The sequence below is a fragment of the Pseudorasbora parva genome, chromosome 7 (genome assembly GCF_024679245.1).
Source record: "Pseudorasbora parva isolate DD20220531a chromosome 7, ASM2467924v1, whole genome shotgun sequence".
Classification (NCBI taxonomy): Eukaryota; Metazoa; Chordata; class Actinopteri; order Cypriniformes; family Gobionidae; genus Pseudorasbora; species Pseudorasbora parva.
Window position 1 is genome coordinate 15743463 of NC_090178.1, and position 20029 is coordinate 15763491.

General features: G+C 37.4%; 1 protein-coding gene across 2 annotated transcripts in view; it reads right to left on the reverse strand.

The window, feature by feature from the left end:
- Nucleotides 1-20029, reverse strand: part of tgfbr2b (transforming growth factor beta receptor 2b) — a 32535-nt gene that overhangs the window by 5125 nt on the left and 7381 nt on the right. For both annotated transcript variants that reach the window (XM_067448289.1, XM_067448290.1), the window contains 4 exons: nucleotides 17161-17314; nucleotides 15594-15784; nucleotides 5084-5886; nucleotides 2782-2923 (listed from right to left, as the gene is read on the reverse strand). In XM_067448289.1, the coding sequence (XP_067304390.1) occupies nucleotides 2782-2923; nucleotides 5084-5886; nucleotides 15594-15784; nucleotides 17161-17314 (1290 nt within the window). The remainder of the gene's footprint in view (nucleotides 1-2781; nucleotides 2924-5083; nucleotides 5887-15593; nucleotides 15785-17160; nucleotides 17315-20029) is intronic.

Sequence of the window (20029 nt, forward strand, 5' to 3'; positions counted from 1 at the left end):
GAGAGATTATATTAAAAAAAATAAAACATCCATTAAATCACCGTGAGTTAGACAGTCAGTCGGGGCGGAAAGGAGGTAAGAATTCCTGCTTAAACACTTTGACCTATTTAAAAGTTGCTTAGAGAGCGATGTTGCTGCTGGAGGATTTTTTCAGGCTGCAGTCAGACATTTTGAGGTGGATCATGAGCAAACAACACCCTTGACTCTTCTGTGTGTCTGTGAAGAAGCTTGAGTCAGTCAGAGGCGTGGCGGCAGTGAATCTGAGACCTATACTGATGGACGGCCACCCTGTATGGGGTTCTGCCACCTGCTAGCCAGCTGCTGTCCTCCATTTACTCGTTTCCCTCTTTTTCTCTGAGGAAGGGAGGGAGTTCTCCTTGACTGGCAGTGCCTCAAGTTTGCTCTTCTACTCTAGACCAGGCCACACCCGGTGCTAATTCAGGACTTACTAGCATACACACTGAGCCGCAGCAGCAGAACAACGTAGCCACAGCTTTCCATTTCACCAACACCCACATTGACTTTCTGCAGCCGCTGTCTGCATTCTTATGTCCCGAAAACTGTTCTTTCCCCCCTTTTTGCAGGAGATCACAGGTTTTTAGCATCCAGTGGAAGCAGGAGCGGAGAAAAAAATAACAGCAAGGGCTTCGAGAGACAGACCCTGGGATGTCTGTCTCTACCCCCCTCAACACAGGCTGGAATGAGACAGTCTGTCTGGCTGAAAACACCTCCAGCTCTTCAGATAAGCTCCAAGCAGCATGACAGGAGGACTCCAGCAACCCCTGTCAACCACAGAGAGGGCATGCTGGGGCATGTGGGTAACACAACTCTACAGGCACAGGCAGGGACAGTGTGAGAAACAATATACGCAAGCTAATACACTTACACATGCACACTGTCACTCATATTCCCAGAGCTGATGAATTTCTTTCTTTCACTGAATAAAAAAATATTTTGAAGAATGTTGGTTTGATTGACCATAGTATGGAGGAAAAAATACTATGGAAGTCAATGGGGCCCATTAACTGTTCGGTTACAGACATTCTTCAAAATATAATATTTTGTGTTCAGCAGAAAAAAAAGTATTCATACAGGCTCGGGGGTGAGTAAATGATGACAGAATTTTCAATTTTGAGTGAACTTTCTCTTTAAAATAGCAAACATTATCAGAATTTTTAAGTGCACCTTCTGAACTCAACAGTCAAATTAATTTAAAAATGATAAAATTACTCTCTTGATAGTCTTGTGTTCCAGTAAAATATCTCAACTAAAAAAACCTTGTGTTTCTGTAAGAGTTTTTAATGTTTTTGAAAGTCTCTTAAGCTCAGCAAAGTTGCATTTATTTGATATAAACCAGCAACATTGTGAAATGTAAATTTATAATATTTCTGTTTTTTTAATTTAATAATTGTAATTTATTCCAAAGCTGACTCTTGACCAACTTTACTTCAGTCTTTAATGTCACATGATCCTTCAGAAATCATTCTACTATTATGCAAATTTGGTGCTCAAGAAGCAATTATTATTATTAGTGTTAGAAACAGCTGTGCTCCTTAATATTTTTTGTAGAAACGGGATTATATTTCTTTAGGTTTTTTTTTATGAATAGAAAGTTCAAAAGCTCATAATTTATTAGAAATATAAATATTTTGTTTACTGTCACTTTAGATTATTTTAATGCATCCTTGCAGAATAAAACTATTAATTTCTTTAAAAAAAAACAAAAAAAAATCTTAGTGTTTCCCAAAATGTTGAACAGTAATATATTTATGTAATTTGTGGTTAAAAATACTGCAAATGAGATCCCCCCCCCCCCCCCCGCTATTTTTTAAATTACTTTTTCTGCAGTGCAACACCTTTGATTTGAATTAATATATATACAACTTGCTTCCTGTTTTGTAAAAGTTACTGTTCTCTTCCATCAGAATCTTAATGATTAAGCCATATTCAGATGGGATTAAAATAACAGAAAATCTCCATTAAATATAACCCCAAATTAAAGAATCCTGTCTGATTATTGCCATTTAAAAAATATCTAATCAAAACCCTTTTCCCCTTGATATGAGAATACCATTGGAATGAAAATCCAGAAGACTTTATCTACCCTGAACAAATGGAAAAGCATTGCCAAAAAAATAAAAATAAATGATCAAAATGTATATATTTAAATTTACTACTGTGGTCCGTAATTTCACAGGGTAGCCACCAAAAAAAATTTAATGCAGGAAATCCCTGATCTCAACAACAAAATCCCTTTCATATTTTTATCTACCTCCAATTTTTGTTGTTGTATTTCAAACATATGAGAACATAAATCAATGACAGCTATATGTTGTTTACGCCTATATCTGGGTGTGCCAAGAACCTTCCTACCTGACCAAAAAAGGCAAAGTTCTTAGGAAGCACTTGACATTTCACACATTCCTTACATTCCCCAAATAGAGTGAGTACACCAAACCATCTCTGCTCTTCTTAAAGAACGACTCCTCCAATAACAGGAAGCTGCAAATCGGTCAAAACACAGTGCGGGTTGCAGTGGGCTTTCCATGCAGTGTACAAAAACAATAGCCCAATGATGGTAGAAAAAAACACTAAATGCCACTGACAAAACCAGACAAAAAAAGCAAGCCTATTTTCACCCCAGTTCTCCTTGAGGGACAATTACTGGCAGAATAGAAATAGAATAGCATTGTCTCAAGTTCACAATCCATATCGATTTGGCAAATGCCAAACTAACAGCTATGTTTCCAAGTGAGATCTTGAAGATGGTTGTGTACTCACCTCCGATGGCATTACACCTGGAGGTGATCTCCCACAGTACCAGGGCCATGGAGTAGACATCGGTTTGCTTGAACGACTCGATGTTCTCAAGGTTGATCCTTGATTCCAGCACTTCTGGAGCCATGTATCTGGCTGTACCCACCTAAAAATCAGATACATAGAATAAGTATTTAAATAATCTGATATTGTATATCTATAAATGTCATGACAACACAGCACTTTTAAAAGCAATAATAATAAAACTTCTATATTGTCATTTACTAAACGTTCATTGCTTTTGTTCGGAAAACTGTTTTGAGGACACCAAGCTCCAATCAATATAACCACCAAATTAAAGAATCCTTTCATTTGGGGTAATATTGCATCTATTTTTATTTCTTCATCTTAAAAAAACAAGCACAACTTGTCTTCACTTTAGGAGTACAAAAGGTCACACCGATGAACCAACAAAACTAAAACGTGATAAATTAAACACAACCTCAGCACTGAAGTTTAAACTCCCTTTGAATGCGTTTAGGGTCACTGTCTGAGACCAGCAGAATGTTGATATACATCAATGCACTCTAGGTAAGGAGAGACGTCGCTCCGAGTCAGGTGATTGTTAGCTAGTTCATTACTGATTCACTCAGCACCATTTGTCTTTTCATTTTTAGCCTGTGAATCATAAATCTGAGCAGACAGTTTGAACAAAGGGCACACATACATACATAAACATCTGCACACGGTGAAATGCCCAAGGGGACTTTCCCTGCAAGCTATGACACGATGTCCCTGCCACTTTAAATCCGCACAATTTTGGGTATAGAACACGCCAGCGCTTTATCTGGCACTAACAAAGCTATAAAAGCGTGTGATTCTAAGTAGTCTGCATTGGGGTTGAAAAAAGGTGATGGATTTAATCACTACAGGTAACTTTTAAAGCAAAATACATATGGAAATGAGTACTGCATAAAAGATTTTGTGAAGGGTTACAATCCCATAAAACAATGCAACTGAGGTAAATAAATAAAAACCGATGGAATAATATAAAACCATTGATTTATAGTCATTTGTTGTCTGAATACTAATAATGATTTTAAGTTATTGCAGAAAATAAATAAGAGTATATATATATTTCTCACAAAAGAAGATGTTTGTTTTGAAGAATGTCAGTAACCAAATGGTTTATAAGCCCCATTGACTTCCATATTATGGAGAAAAAAATACTATGGAAGTCAATGAGGCCCCATCAACTTTTTGCTTACCGATATTCAATATATATATATATATATATATATATATATATATATATATATATATAACAATTTCACCAGATGACTTGAATAGCGCTGGAAAGAATGAATCATTCTAGAATGATTGGTGCGATTTTGTAGAAGAGTGAATCTGCATAGAAAATAAAAAAAAATTACAATATATAGTTATATTAAATGCAATAGAATAAACTTTCTTTTTTCAGGTAAGTCTATCAAAAATGTAATTATGTAAAATAACCCTGCAATGTCTGCACTTTATAAATTAATTATAATGAATCTTTGTTCAGGCTCCAAAAGTGAGTGTCTTTTTCTTTAGTTTGATTAACATTAAATGACAAACGCCATCAAATTTATAAACTGCTGTCACTTTAAGACCTGATGCACAGATCTACACGCATCCGTTGTCTTTCTCAATAGTTTACGTTCACTTAAGACATAAGCGACTGTGTTTACGAGGATACTCGGCGAGATGGACATTGACATCATTTTGCCGGAATGTTCCGTTAAAGCCTAAAAAGACGAGGAAGAGAATGGAATTGGGTGTTCACATACTGTCTGCGGTGCTCTGTGAATTGAGATCTTTTTAAACTCGTATGAATGTTTGAACTGGCAAGTCTCAAAAACCCATGCAAATGACAAACTTTCACTTTATGATGGTTCAACTTTGATCAGTGAATCAAATGCGTTCCAAACCGATGTGTCTGGTCCGAACGGATCATTGATCAATACGATCCCATACTTACTTGACATCGCATACCCAGAGATGTGACTATCGTGTGACTATTGCGATGTTATTGATGAAATGAAATATTATGCAGCCCTATTCAAAATATGTTATTTTATGCTCAGCAGAAGAAAGTAATTAATACATTTTTTTAAATTACTTGAGGGCTAAACTACTTAAACTACTTGAGTAAATGATGATAGAATTTTCATTCTTTGGTGAACTATCCCTTTAAGTTGAAATTATGTTGACTGATGGAGCATGTAGCATCAATATCATCAATACAGACAGAATGCACCGTATGAAATATTGTTGCAGACTCTACCTGTCCACTGTTGGCCAAGTCATCCACTGACAGTGAGTTGTCAAGACGGAGGCCAAGCCCAAAGTCACAGAGGCAACAAGTGAGGTCATTCTTCACCAGGATGTTAGAGCTCTTCAGATCTCGGTGGACGATGGGCACTTTGGGCCTCCCGCAGGGGGAGTGGTCACTATGCAAATGAGCCACACCCCGGGCTAGCGATGCCCCGAGCTGCCGTAGATCCTCCCAGCTGATGAGGTGGCGCGTGAGGTACTCCTGCAGGTTCCCGCGTGGGTGATAGGCGGTGATCAGCCAGTACTGTTTCTCCACCTTCCTCTCCTCAGCAGTCAGGAAGTGTAGGATGTTCTCGTGCTTCAGATCGATGTCCGAGAAGATGTCCTTTTCGTTCTTCCAGGATGCGTACTCTTCGTAGGGGAAGATCTTTACCGCCACCGTCTCAAACTGTTCCGATGGGCTCTGTCTCAGTTTGGCTTTGTACACCTCAGCGAAGCGGCCCTTGCCTACCTGAAGGTCCAGCTCAATTGGCAGAGGTTCCGTGTTGTGGTTGAGGTTGTTGGCGTGCGTGGAGCTGCTATCGGAGCGGTCATCATCCATCATGATGGCGCAGGCGTCGCTACAGTCCAGCGGGCCTTTGGGGCCCTTGCGTTTGGACGGCTTCTTGGTCTCCCACTCATCGAGTTTGCGGCGACGGTACATGCGATACCAGTAGAAGGAGGCGATGACCAGCACAGCCAGAACCAGGAGGGGCAACAAACTGACCAGGATCACCAACACTACCTGGTTGTTTGTGGGGTCTGGACCAATAGCTGGAGAGAAAGCAGATGATGTCACAACATTTACCTCTACACAGCGCAAGGCAAATGCACGTTACTATCAAAACTAGTTATTGATACAATGTTAAAAAGTAACAGTTAAAAAAAAGTAACAGTTCACCCTGTATACAGGAATGTGCGATACCACGAAATTTGATTCTACATAAAAAATGAACTATGAATCTACATAAAAACACATGTCAGACAAAAAATATTCCCCATAAATTGTCCCAATTATCCTAAGTGTAACTTGAACAAATAATGTCATATTTAGCATTCCCTCAAAAAAATTGGCCAGAGGCCAGTGCTTTACCGCACATTAATTGTGTTAGAAATAAATAATAATAAATCAATATTTCTTGTGTTGCTAATTGGTCATTTGTTGAACAAGAAATCTTTAGTTGCTGACAACAACTTATTGGCTGAAGGCATTCTGCAGATATTTTGCATTTAACGAATGAGCCGATTAAAATGGGCTACACAATATTACTGGGAACAGTTATTAAAGCAAATTAATAAATAACATTTCTTAATTTAATTTACAAATAAAAAATAAATGCGATGAAATTAATTAACAGTTCATTCAATACAATAAAAACTATATTATCATTATTTTTTATCAAATTTAAAACAATGTTTTAATTATTATAAGATTAACTACAAGATTAATACAATAATTTAAAAATGTACACCAATAAATTATTAAAAATTTAACTACAAGATTAATACAATAATTTAAAAATGTACACCAATAAATTATTAAAAATTAGAAGTTCAAAAATGCATCGATTAAAATAAATAAAATGTGATGTTAGTAAGAGGTAGTGTTGATTTTTAAAACCATTGTGTCCTTGAGTGAAATTAACTGTCAGAGAAATGTCCAGAATTTAGAGCCGTTACAAATATCGGCTACAATCATCTAGCTATACTGAGTCTGACCGAACTCCTAATCATTAGCTCAGTTTGTAAGCAGTGTTCCCTGCCACACCAGGAAGTCTGAGTGACGCTCACACAGTGGGACTCTGTTCAGTGACTGCATCCTTCAAGGGAAAGTTTACTCAGCTAGTGCTACGATGTGTGCCTGCCAACCTGAGGATTGGCTTAGAAGCCCTAGCACTGCAGGTTCAATCCAGAGACAAAGTGAGACCTGCCAACTACGTGGGCAGAGCGTGGAGTCAGTGTTTCGTCTGTCTGCATTCTTCCATCAAACACACAGACACGCCTTATCATTGAGACACAGACATAAAAAGAACAGAAATGGATACACGACACTGGGAGAGGGAAAACATCAATCAATGCCAAAGCGTTTGGCAGACAGAACAGTCAGCAAACACATACATAAAGCATAGACTTGTGGTGCAGAGGGAACACTCAACTCTTCACATACAGCGGCAGAAACATCTTCTCCAGCCAAACAACCGATATAAACACGCATGAAATCGCAGCCCCTTTTCCCAGCCACATAAAACAGGATGCCAGCCACACTGCTGCGGTCCATGACATTATCAGCTAATAAGAGGCACTTTTTTTTTGCAGGCTCTACCGTTAAACGCATCACTGTACATCTGTGCCAAGGTCTTAACAAGAATCAAGTGGATTACGCTTTCCAAAGCCTCTGACTCACAAGTTAATCTATTAAAATTTAATTGCTTCTCATTGGGGGGTGGGGGGGCACACCAATAGGCATGTTTCTTATTAGTGTATTAATCAGCAACGCTTTTACTATTACCATTGCTCATACTTACTGGAAAAGGATTCCTTAAAGGTACAACATGTACAATTTTTGGATTAAAATATCCACACAAACACTCAAACGATGTTATACATTTTGTTGACTTGTGTACCGAAATTATCCCAAATCTTTCCATTAACATTACCTTTGCCTTTCTGCAGCTTAAACAGCAGAGCATGGTGCGAGCAATGGCAAGGTCATGGGTTCGATTCCTAGGGAATGCATGAATTTGAAAAAATGTATAGCTTGTATGTCACTTTGGATGAAAGCTTCTGCCGATTTTTGTCATCTAACACTCACTTAAAGGTGTAGTGTGTAGTATTTATGAGGATCTATTGACAGAAATGCAATATAATATCCATGTTTTCAGTGTTGACCTTATATATTGAACCGTTATGTTTTTATTACCTCAGAATGAGCCATTTATATCTACATACAACGCTGGTCACATTACAGCGAAGTCACCCTTTTGTGCCGCCATTTTTCTACAGTAGCCCTAAACGGACAAAATGCTCTACTGAGCGCTAGCTGCTCCCTGCTGTCGAGAAGACGACCTCTCTGTCCTGTGTCAGCCACTGTAGCTTCTCTATGTGCTTTGAAAGGGAGGGGTGAGGGGTGGGCAGTTGCAGTTCACTGGATGCTGCTAAAATGTACACAGTGCACCTTTAAAAAAAACACTAATAACAAAAATAACAAAATTATTATTACGCAAAATTCTCAATATTAATAACCCTTGTTCATATTTTACTTGTGTTATCTATATTAATTTGTATCATTTAAACTATTTTAGTGTTTATGTTTTGTTCAACTTAAAATAAAATACAATGCATTTTTTAAGTAAACATTTTACTTTTTTTCTACATTTATAGGTTAATATTTTAAGACATTTCTATTTTAAAATAATTATAAATAAAAAAAATGAATCATGGCACTCACTAAAAGCAATTTTTCACCAAAATACTTTAAAGTTGAGCATAATTTTCCATGACTTTAAGATTCTAATAACTTTTCTTGTTAATAAAATCAGAACATGACATTTCACATATCCTTTAAGTTTACTGATGTGCCTGTCCAATTCTCTCCACCCTCCTGCAAATAAGCTTTGGCCTGCTTTCATTTGTTGCCTGGGCACATTGTTAGCTTGCTTTACTTTTGAAAATGTCAGAATTCAAAGTGAGGATTCCCATATGTAAGTTATTGCCTTTTGGATCCCTGTTCTGATTCAGAGTACTGAGACTGATAACATGCTCTACATGACAAAGACAGACCTGTTACTGTTTGTTTGTTATGGCAACAGCTTTATTTTATAGCATGGTTCATACCGCAAACAAGTCTGACTTTTCTTTTTTTCTCTCTCTCTCTCTTTCACTAACACCGTCTTGGTGTTTAGTTTGCTTTCTTGGTGTGACTCAGACCTTTTAACTATCTACTCTATAACCGGAGGCCAAGATTCCTCAGCATGTGAGAGTGGGTGTGTTTGCGAGCTAGCATATATACGTGCAGGTCAGGGTTGGGTTAAAAATAAAGTCTACACAGACAGACTTATCCTCAGTTTGCAATCTTCTTCCTTTCCTTTATGTTCTTCTTTCCATCAAAATAACCTATGATAAAAGATCAACTGAGTAGAAACATATTGTCAGGTTGGAAATATTCCAGTGAGACACAGACACATGCTGCTACTTATTTGTCCTGTCAGGCCAATGGCCTAGATTGTCATCCTGGGAAAGAATAATGAGTACTTTCCACAAGATCTGAGAAAGAATATTTTGGCATCTATCATTTATATATATTATATTATATATATATATATATATATATATATATATATATATATATATATATATATATATATATATATATATATATATATATATATATATATATATATATATATATATATATATAAACACAAAGATCAGGCAATTATTTAATTTAAATTCATTTATATAGCACTATTAAAAACAACTGCCGTTGACCAATGTGCTGTACAGGAAAATCATTAAACATAGAATAATATTAAAAGCATGAAAAAATAGCACCACAAAAAACAACAACAACATTCAAGACAGATAACTCCTGAATTATAAGCCTTATCAAATAAAAATGTTTTTAACTGTGATTTAAAACTGGATAATGTGGGAGCAGTTCTATAGGCAGCATGTTCCAAAGTCTTGGAGCGGCTACAGAGAGGGCCCGGTCACCCCTAGACTTTAATCTGGAGACTCCTAAGAGCCTCTGATTTGCAGACCTAAGGGCTCTCCCTGGATGGTGTTCAATCAGCAGGTCTGTAAGGTATTGTGGTGCTAATCCATGTAATGATTTAAAAACCAATAACAGTACTTTAAAATCAATTCTATGGCGCACAGGCAACCGAGCACAGGCAAGCAGTCACAGTGTCTAAATTATTTGCATGTTTTATAGGGAGTTATATCTGTGTGTTGTCTGCATAACAATGGTAACTAATACCATACCTTCGAAAGATAGATCCAAGTGGAATAAATAAAGTTCAAAGTTGGTGGAGGTCAAAGTTTGGTCATTATGACCTAATTTTGTGTTGGCCCCCCTTTTGCTGCCAAAACAGCCCTGAGCCATTGAGGCATGGACCCCTGAAGTATCTGGGACTCTGTGGTATCTGGCACTAAGATGTTATCACCAGATCCTTTAAGTCCTGTAAGTTGCGAAGTGGGGCCTCCATGGATTGGACTTGTTTGTTCAGCACATCCCACAGATGCTCAATTGAATTGACATCTGGGGAATTTGGATGCCAAGTCAACACCTCAAACTCGATGTTGTACTCCTTAAACCATTCCTGAACCATTTTGCTTTGTGGCAGTGCGAACCGTTTCCATGAAAGGGTGTACATGGTCTGAACATGGGTGTACACATTTGTATATAGGTTATTTTAATTGGAATTACATACTATGAACATAAATAATAAAATGAGTAATAATAATAATTTAATATAAAATGTATGTATATGAACATGTTTTTCCCCCATTATTTTTATTTATAAAATGACTGCTGAGAAAACTAAACTAAAACTAAACATAATAAATTGTTTAGATGGAAGCTGAATCTAAATAGAATGTAATAAGAGTTGTATTGACAATAATTAATAATAATAATCAAAAATAATCTATTTTTAATAATAGATTAAATTAGACATTATTAAGATAATTTGTTAAAAACATAACATTCCATTATTTGTTATACTGTTAGCCACAATTTGTTATTCCTGTGTGAATATACACTCACCTAAAGGATTATTAGGAACACCTCTTGAATTTCTCATGAATGCAATTATCTAATCAACCAATCACATGGTAGTTGCTTCAATGCATTTGTGATCCTGGTCAAGACAATCTCCTGAACTCCAAACTAAATGTCGAAAGGGAAAGAAAGGTGATTTAAGTGATTTTGAGCGTGGCATGGTTGTTGGTGCCAGACGGGCCAAGCATTTCACAATCTGCTCAGTTACTGGGATTTTCATGGACAACCATTTCTAGGGTTTACAAAGAATGGTGTGAAAAGGGAAAAACATCCAGTAAGCGGCAGTCCTGTGGGCGAAAATGCCTTGTTGATGCTGGAGGTCAGAGGAGAATGGGCCGACTGATTCAAGCTGATAGAAGAGCAACTAAAACATAGCCTGCCACTGCATTCCAAAAATGTAACACTGTAACATGATTAGTTACTTTTTATAAGTAATGCAACATTGTTACGTGTTATAGTAACATTACCAGACAGTGGCAGAAATAATACTGCACATGTACACAGGAAATCCGAGGAAATTAATCTACAGCAATGACCTATAACAACGTAGTTGAGTGAGAATCTAGTTCAGTGTGCTGTATACACTGTTGCATGTTGTGAAAAAACACACAAGAGGCTTCCAGGACCTCTAAATCAAGAGGCCTTCAAGGTTCCATATTCACTTCGTGCTCCTTCCGATTGAGCCAATCAAGTTTACAAGTCGAATAACAGAAAAACATGTGTGCAAACCACAATGAAAAGTACAACGCTCCTGACAAGCTTTATGAGTTGCTTATTAGAAACAAATGTACATTTGCTAGAGCACTCAAGCAACGGCCATCACTGTGAAGAGCAGCAGAAAATGTGTCTGCTTCAAACAGTGACATCAATCTGTCTTCATATCTCATCATCATTCCATTTCAGAGCCAAATTTAACTGTAAAACACAATGTTACAAAATTACTTTCACTTAAAGTTTTAACCGTTTCCGTGGTCGGTGCTTTTACTCACTGTTTGCTTACTGGAATGTTTGCACAAACTCCATTTTGAGGAACAGCACTAATATTCTGCATTTCAGGAGAAACTGCATTACAGCTTTTTAAACTTGTTTAATTTTTTTGTTAAGATTGTTTTTTTTTTTTTTTGGGGGGGGGGGGTAAACTAATGACAGTAATCCACAGTTAACCACAGTTTCTCCATTTCCCTCTTTCGCTCTATTCATTTGTCTGGAGTTTTGTCTAGAAGACATAATGATGTCTTCATGCCGACAGACTCATTCAAAATGTGCAAACGTTCAGCATTCATGCCAGATTCAAATATTCAAACACCATAATGGCTCTGAATATGAAATTGAAATCTTACAATACAAACCCACTGAGATATATCCTGGATAGACCAATACATACATCAGTCAATTTTTTTTTTGATAATCCATTGTGACCGATAATGAAGAACATCGATACAGCTTTACAAAGTAAATGTAGGGGGGAGTTCTCTGAATAACTTAACCATTAACCTCTATATATACTTTTGATGGCTCCTCAGGTAACCCGTCACGAAGAAGAAAGGGGCACTTTAAAACAATGTAAAATAAATAAGAAAAATATAATGTAGCTCCCTCAGTACAGAAAATGGATATTTGAGAACCTTTTAGATTGCAACATGTACTTTCCACCTAAAAAGTCCAGCTAGGCCAAAAGTACTGCAAGCGTGACTTTGTTTATTTGATTCAGCAAAAAAAAATGTGTAAAATTGCTATACGACAAAGCTCTGCTGTGCAGTATATAATTATAAGCTGTTGTGTACACCCCACAGCTGCCATAATAAAGTCTCCAGTCGAATACAGAATAGGGACCTTATCGCTGTAACGTGCAGGCTCTCAGCCACAGTTAATGTCATAAAAATGTTATGGTCCGGGAAAACAATGCCAGGCATTTCTGGAGAAATATGCCATGGAACCGTTCCAATAAGTAAACATGGACTTCCTGCAATACTTCCCCACTCTAGCAGGGAATGAGGCCTCCTTCACCGGATGGAATTACAGCCTCCCTCGACTGCTCCTACACAGTCAAAACTACAGGCATCAAACACCTGCTCAAACGACATCTTATATCCACAATTTAACATCATAGCATTTGTCTTCATTACCTCATGATAAATGTGTTTACATACTGAAATAAAGGAAGGACACTCGCCTCAGAACCTCAGAAATCCCTGTGTACCGTTTTAGGTTTTATAAAAACATACAATGTGGATGTTCCTCGCTTAAAAAAACGAAACTGCGGCTTTTTAAAACGTATGAAACATGCTATAAACTTTCCAAATAGTGGTAAATAAGGTTATTATAGAGCATGCCTAGTGCACACAGCTGTTTTGCCATGTGGTTGTGATGTCTCTGCTTCAAGTTACACAGACAGGAAACCACATGTCTGAGATCCTCAGTCGTCCACACAACCAAAGCCAATAGAAAGTCTGCCTGAGACAGCGCAGCCTGGCCAGCAACAATTCAGCTGCTTTAGAACGTTACAACAACCTGAGCTCACATAACAGAGCGAGGTACACGTTAAAAGCCTGTGCTAAATTGTTAGCATTGCATGCTAATGCAGTTTCAGTTTGTAGTTAAAAATGTTCTTCTGGGGTTTGGGTTTAAAATACAGTTGAATGCTATTTATCTAGTGTGGTGAGGAGTGTAGCACTAGCAAAACTAAAACTAGCTGAAACAATTTATTGTTTTTTTTGTGTGCAATGTTTCCATAGTGTCTATATAAAACCTCAGAGAGGTGAGATGTAGGCTACATCACATGAGACGCTTCACGGGCCCACACAGAATCTGCGACTGCAGAACGCTGAAGATTTCCACAGAACTGGAAAGCCCGTCGTTTGTATAAAAAAAATCCCACCCTTTCCATCAGTTATTTTTGTTTATTTATATACTAATATGTATTAATTTTTTGAAACAGCTTAACCTTTAAACTAAAACGAATACTAAAAATATTAAAGTTTTAGTTCACCCAAAAATGAAATTTATGTCATTAATGACTCACCCTAATGTCGTTCCAGTCCCATAAGACATCCGTTCATCTTCAGAACACAGTTTAAGATATTTTATATTTAGTCCGAGAGCGTATGCAAGTTTAGGCACAATGTACTGTCCATGTAGCCTGACGTGGTCATACTCAATTCTAGTCAGAATATGAGTCTGAAACTGCTCCATTGGGCTGTGATTATGGGGCGTGTTTCAACCGAACCAGGAAAGACATCAATTGGATAGACCTTTGTAGGTCTACAAAGGTCTATCCAATTGATGTCTTTCCTGGTTCGGTTGAAACACGCCTCATAATCACAGCCCAATGGAGCAAACCAATCAGAGCAACTAAGCAACGCATTGTCAAATGTCAACACAGAGCTCAACTGCACTGTGTTGCCAAGTCCGCGTTTTTTTCCCCGCGGTTGTTTTCTATGTCCGTGGGTTGAAGCGACTATTATGTGATATATAGACCCATGAGTGCGAATTTTAGCAGGCAACTTTGCCAAAATAACACACATTTTACCCCCCAAACACCATTTTCCCCCCGGAGAACCCCCCGAGAAGTTTAGGGCTAGTAGTTGGCGGATTTTGTTGTAAAAACTTGGCAACCCTGTCTGCACACGCCCTGGAATAAACAATCTTTGCCAGTGTTGTAAAAAAATAAAGGAACTTATTGATACACAGAGTACTTACCCAACATGATCATCATCTTTGAGAGAAATTATGAAGGTGAATGCATATACAAACAAGCTCTACGTTTAGGATTCGAGTAAATATAATCCAAGCTTATTTGATGACGTGCATGATTAAGTTCCTGTTGATCATCTGTTCGTCATCGTCTAAAGCCCGCCCTGATGATTTCATTGGTCCGAACAGTTTCTGTTCGGAGATAATTACTCCTCTATGGAGCAATGCCAGACCGAATTGCCCGACCTAAAAATTTTGTGGGCGGGGCTAAGTTCGGCTGGCATCCAGGCTACTGTCCATGTCCAAACATTATCAAAGTAGTCGATATGTGACATCAGTTAATTAGTTAGAATCTCTTGAAGCATCGAAAATACATTTTGGTCCAAAAATAACAAAAACTACAACTTTATTCAGCATTGTCTTCTCTTCCGGGTTTCTTTTCAAACCTCAAATAAAGATTCAAACGGTCATGAATCAGTTTTTTGATTCATGATTTGGATCACCAATATCTTAAACTGTATTCTGAAGATGAACGGAGGTCTTACGGGTGTGGAACGACATTAGGGTGAGTCATTAATGACATCAATTTCATTTTTGGGTGAACTAACCTTTTAAGTTTTAGTCATTTTTTTGTGCTTTTGTCATTTTCATCTATTTAGTAATAAAAGACATGAAACATATATAAAGAAATTAAATTGTTCATGTTGACTTTAAATCATTTGATTATGCTGTTCATTTGAGCTACAAATAAATATCTACTATTCAGCTTTCAGTCAACAAATTCCACAGCTCTTCCTTCAAAATCAGCAGAGCTTCTGCAGATTCCATCTGGGCTAAGTGAGTTACTCAGACAGTCCTACAGGATCGACTTTCTCAAGGACACAATGTTTTGAATCTACCATTTTTAGCTACTAACTTACTATCCTAAACCACTATGACAGAAAATTATGACACAAAAAGGAAGGATAGACAAAGCTAGAAAGGAGGAATGAAGAGGGAAACTAACGGATTGTGAACATCAGCATGTCGTTGCACTCCTCGGCGTTGCAGGAGCAGATGTGGAAAGGGCCGCTGTTTGACATCCTCTCTCTCATTTCACACTTGGTGTTGTTGTAGTTCTCCACCATGATGCCGTAGAGGGGCTCAGAGGGATTGTGGCACAATGTCTCAATTGTGTTGTTGTCATTGACCTTCCTCCTGATGTCAAATAGAGAATAAAAATACAATTACACTGTGATTAAAACGATTATGATATCATGATATTTTCTCAATCCAAAATACAATTGAGCTATTTTATGTTTATAATTGACAATAAAATATAAACCGCATATACCATTGTTGCTACACAAGTAAACATAATAAGCACTTAGATACAGCAATGACTTGTTGCTATTTTTAGCACTGTTTCCATAATTAAAGATAACATGAAATGGCATTCACAGCACATTTAACTTCAATGTCACATATTTCAGAGTAAAACAAGACACTTGATATTCTTTTTGGTATTGGATTATTAAGTATTAGACTTATATTATTGGATAATATTATTTTTCTCCTCACCCCTTGGGTTATGTCAGTACAGTAGTAAAGAAAAGTTATACATATAAGTGAAACTTTGATAAAAACACTATTGATAAATACACTTTAATTATTTTAAAGGGCTAGTTAACCCAAAAATGAAAATTCTGTCATTAATTACTCACCCTCATGTCGTTCGACCTACGTTCATCTTCGGAACACAAAAGAAGATTTTTTTTGTTGATTTTGTTCAGAAAGGCCTCCATTGACACCAATGTCATTTCCTCTCTCAAAACCCATAAAAGGCACTGAAGACATCGTTACAAAGCCCATCTCACTACAGTGGCTCTACAATCATTTTATGAAGCGACAAGAATATTTTTTGTGCACAAAAAAAAAAACTAAATATGACTTGTCTAGTGATGGGCTGATTTCAAAACAAGACTTCGAACCGTTATGAATCAGTGCATCGATTGAGTGTAACGGCCTGTCTGAGCCATCAGATTTCAACAAAAATATCTTCATTTGTGTTCCGAAGATGAACGGGTGTCGAACGACATCAGGGTGAGTAATTAATGACAGAATTGTTTTTATATTTTGCTGAACTAACCCTTTAAGGTGTCAGTGTTACAGTGCAATTTATATATATATATATATATATATATATATATATATATATATATATATATATATATATATATATATATATATATAAGCACTATATATAAGTACTGATTAATAATAATTAACAACATGTGCTACTATAGGGTTAGGGTAAGATAAGGATTTGCTTGGGGGTTATTTGCATGTAATTATGCATGTAATTAAGCATCATTTACTGTTAGTACTATGGTAAGTGCATGTAACATAATTATGTAAAAAAAGATACAAGAAATGTCTTGTAGAACAATATGGACATTTATTAAGGGTCCATTTTGATTTTTTTTTTTATTAGAATAATATTGCAATCTGTAAACAAGATGTAGTTGTGATTTTTAATGCTGTGCAAAGCAGATGTTTCACACTTTAAAATCACGGCTTTGACAGTAACGTACCAGATAGCCACACAGATCTCATCCGGGCTGGCACAGATGGACGTGATGATGCAGTTGCTTTCACAGGTGTCGGTGCCATTACAATCGGAAGCCTCCACGTCGCAGAACTTGCACAGTTGACGTAGCCGATATCGAGATATAGGTTGATTCTCATCTAGATAAAATAGAAACAAGATCACCTATTAAATATCTTTACTGACTATTTTACCTGTGCTTGCCAGAGAAATATGCAACATTACATTTTACGACTAGAAAAACCCTGTATAATTAGTCTGACTGGGTTTTTCAAGGGGGTGTTTACATAATATGCAATAAAATGAAGAGGTCTCAGGCGTGTTTTTAAAAGTTTGACTTTTTAACAGCCTCTTAAAATGCTATGGTTTTGTTTTTGCAATGCTTTTTTTCTTCTTCTGTTAAACAAAAAAGATGATATTTTAAAGAATGTTTGTAACCAGACAGTTGACGGTAGCCATTGACTTCCATAGTATTATTTTTCCTACTATGATCAATTTGATTGCAAACATTCTTTAAAATATCTTATTTTGCATTCAACAGAAGAAACTCATACAGGTTTGGAACAACTTGAGAGTGAGTAAATGATGACAGCATTTTCATTTTTAAATGAACTATCCCATTAAGTTAATGTAAACAGCTGCAAAAGAAATCGACTGTGTATCATTATACTGGATTCGTGCATTAGTAACTTTGTTATATTGAGCTATGCTTGCAATTAGTGTACCGGTATTCGTTTTGTTTAACTGACTGTTCACTTGTCTTTAATAAAGTTTGAACTTTTTGCTGATCCCAAAAATGATCTGATCCGTTACTCAAAAAAAAAAAAAAACGCAATATGATCTGAACCATGAGTTTTGAGATCCGCTGCACCACTAAACACGTCGAATTTAGACACAGTGTAACATTAAAATATCAAAACTAGATTAAATAGTCAACCTCGCTTACATTCAACCAAAATATCTGATCAAATAAAGAACTCTAGAGATGTGCAAGATCTGCATCAAGAGCAATTCTGCATCTACTATCCTTGAATAGTCCTAAGAGACTACAAAACAGTGCAAGATGAAATGCTGGATGCTTCTTTTATCAGATATACATGCTTCTCTTTTTTTATCTGCTTTCCAATGCCCTGTTCGGACCTGATTTCATCTCCAGCACCCTTGTCTGGTTCCTGAGACTCTGACCTAAATGCACTGATGCGTTCAAGCAAACACTAGCACAGAGAGACCAAATGGCGTCAAACTCCTGTCTCTGCGAGTAAAGAGTTACTGAGACCTCAGATCAGTGGAAAAGTTATGCTTCTACCACTGGGTTAAGACCCAAAAGTTGAATTCAAGAACACGCAAGGGGTTACTAGTCCGGTGTTGTATGAGTCAGTGTATGCTTTCTCAATTGCAGCATGTCTGTGTTTGGCCAATCCATAAGAAGTTGTTAAACTGTATTACGTAATTTGTTAGTTTAGCTGCTCTTTGGAGTACCACACACCTCCTAGACTTTCCTGTGATAAAAGGCCACCGTGGCTCTCTGGGACTGAAAGGGGCACCGGTCATTTAAACACACTGAAAGACATAGAAGCCAACCCATACTGCAAAGCCCAACTGATATTTAAACACATTAATCATACAGCAAACTAATTAAAACGGCACAGTAGTATTAAAGAGAGTTCAGGGGGGGGGGGGGGGGAATGAGGAAATGAACAGTTACATAAATTCACAGTAGTGTTGTTATTAACTAAAACTTAAAACAAAAAAAACTTTTTTGTTAATTGAAATATAGTTGAATTAAAGGTGCACTATGCAACTTTCCGTCCACTAGAGGGCGCCTATTCTAAACAAAGGCGTATTTTGATGGCGCCAGGTGTGAGCGCAGTATTTTGGGACATTTGGTCTTCACGTCACAGCCGGTGGAAAATAGGACTCGAGCAGAAATCATGTTCATGGATGCGGTTATTAATGTTCCTGTAGTGTAAAGCAGAGCAGGACCGAGTGTTGTGGGGCTGAGCACGGCCGCTGGACCGACTGTTATACAAACACACGGCTCGCGAGTACCGGGACTTTTATTATGACGGAATGGGACACAGTCGACCAGGCGCGCGCACTTCTGCTTTTTCTGGTCAGGTAAAGCAGCTATTTTAATTATATCAGATACATTTAAGGGGCCAAGGGCTTCGGCCATCCGTCCACTCTCTTCCCTGAACTGAAATAAAGTAGTGGGCTGTACTTTCCACACGACTGACATCAGGTTCAAGTACGCCCACAAGCCGTGCAAGTTATTTGTGTATTGCAAGGGGGTAATCTAGCACTCGGAAAGCGTTCCACCCATAGGGGCTGCCATTGCTAACCAAGCCATCACCTGCTGTTAGCATCCCATTCATTTTTGAGTCACTTTGACAGTGAATAACTTTACATCTGAGGCGTTTAAAGACTTCATTTGTCCATTGTTTATTTATAAAGAAACACGACAATGCATAAAAGGCTCCATTACCTTGTATCTTACACTATCGCCCCGTAGAAGCAGTTTTTGTAAAAATAGGCTAACGATTGCGTCATAACCAACGCGAATTAAACGCTTTAATACAAGTGCGAATTACTCTGTTGCACAGTTGAGAAATTACCGTATAGACAGGAGGAGACGCTCAGAAACAATCTTTTACTGTCTACTGTCGGGGGGACGTGGAAACATAAAGTCCGATAAAGTCAAGGGAGAAGAACGGGGAGAAGCCGATAGTGAGCCAAAAGCAACGGGAGAAAATATTTAAACGTGATTCAGATTTTACTTTCCACAACTAGAAGACCTACAACTGTCAGACAGGAGGCTTACGTCACATCTACGTCGTCAAGCTCAGTCTGAGCCT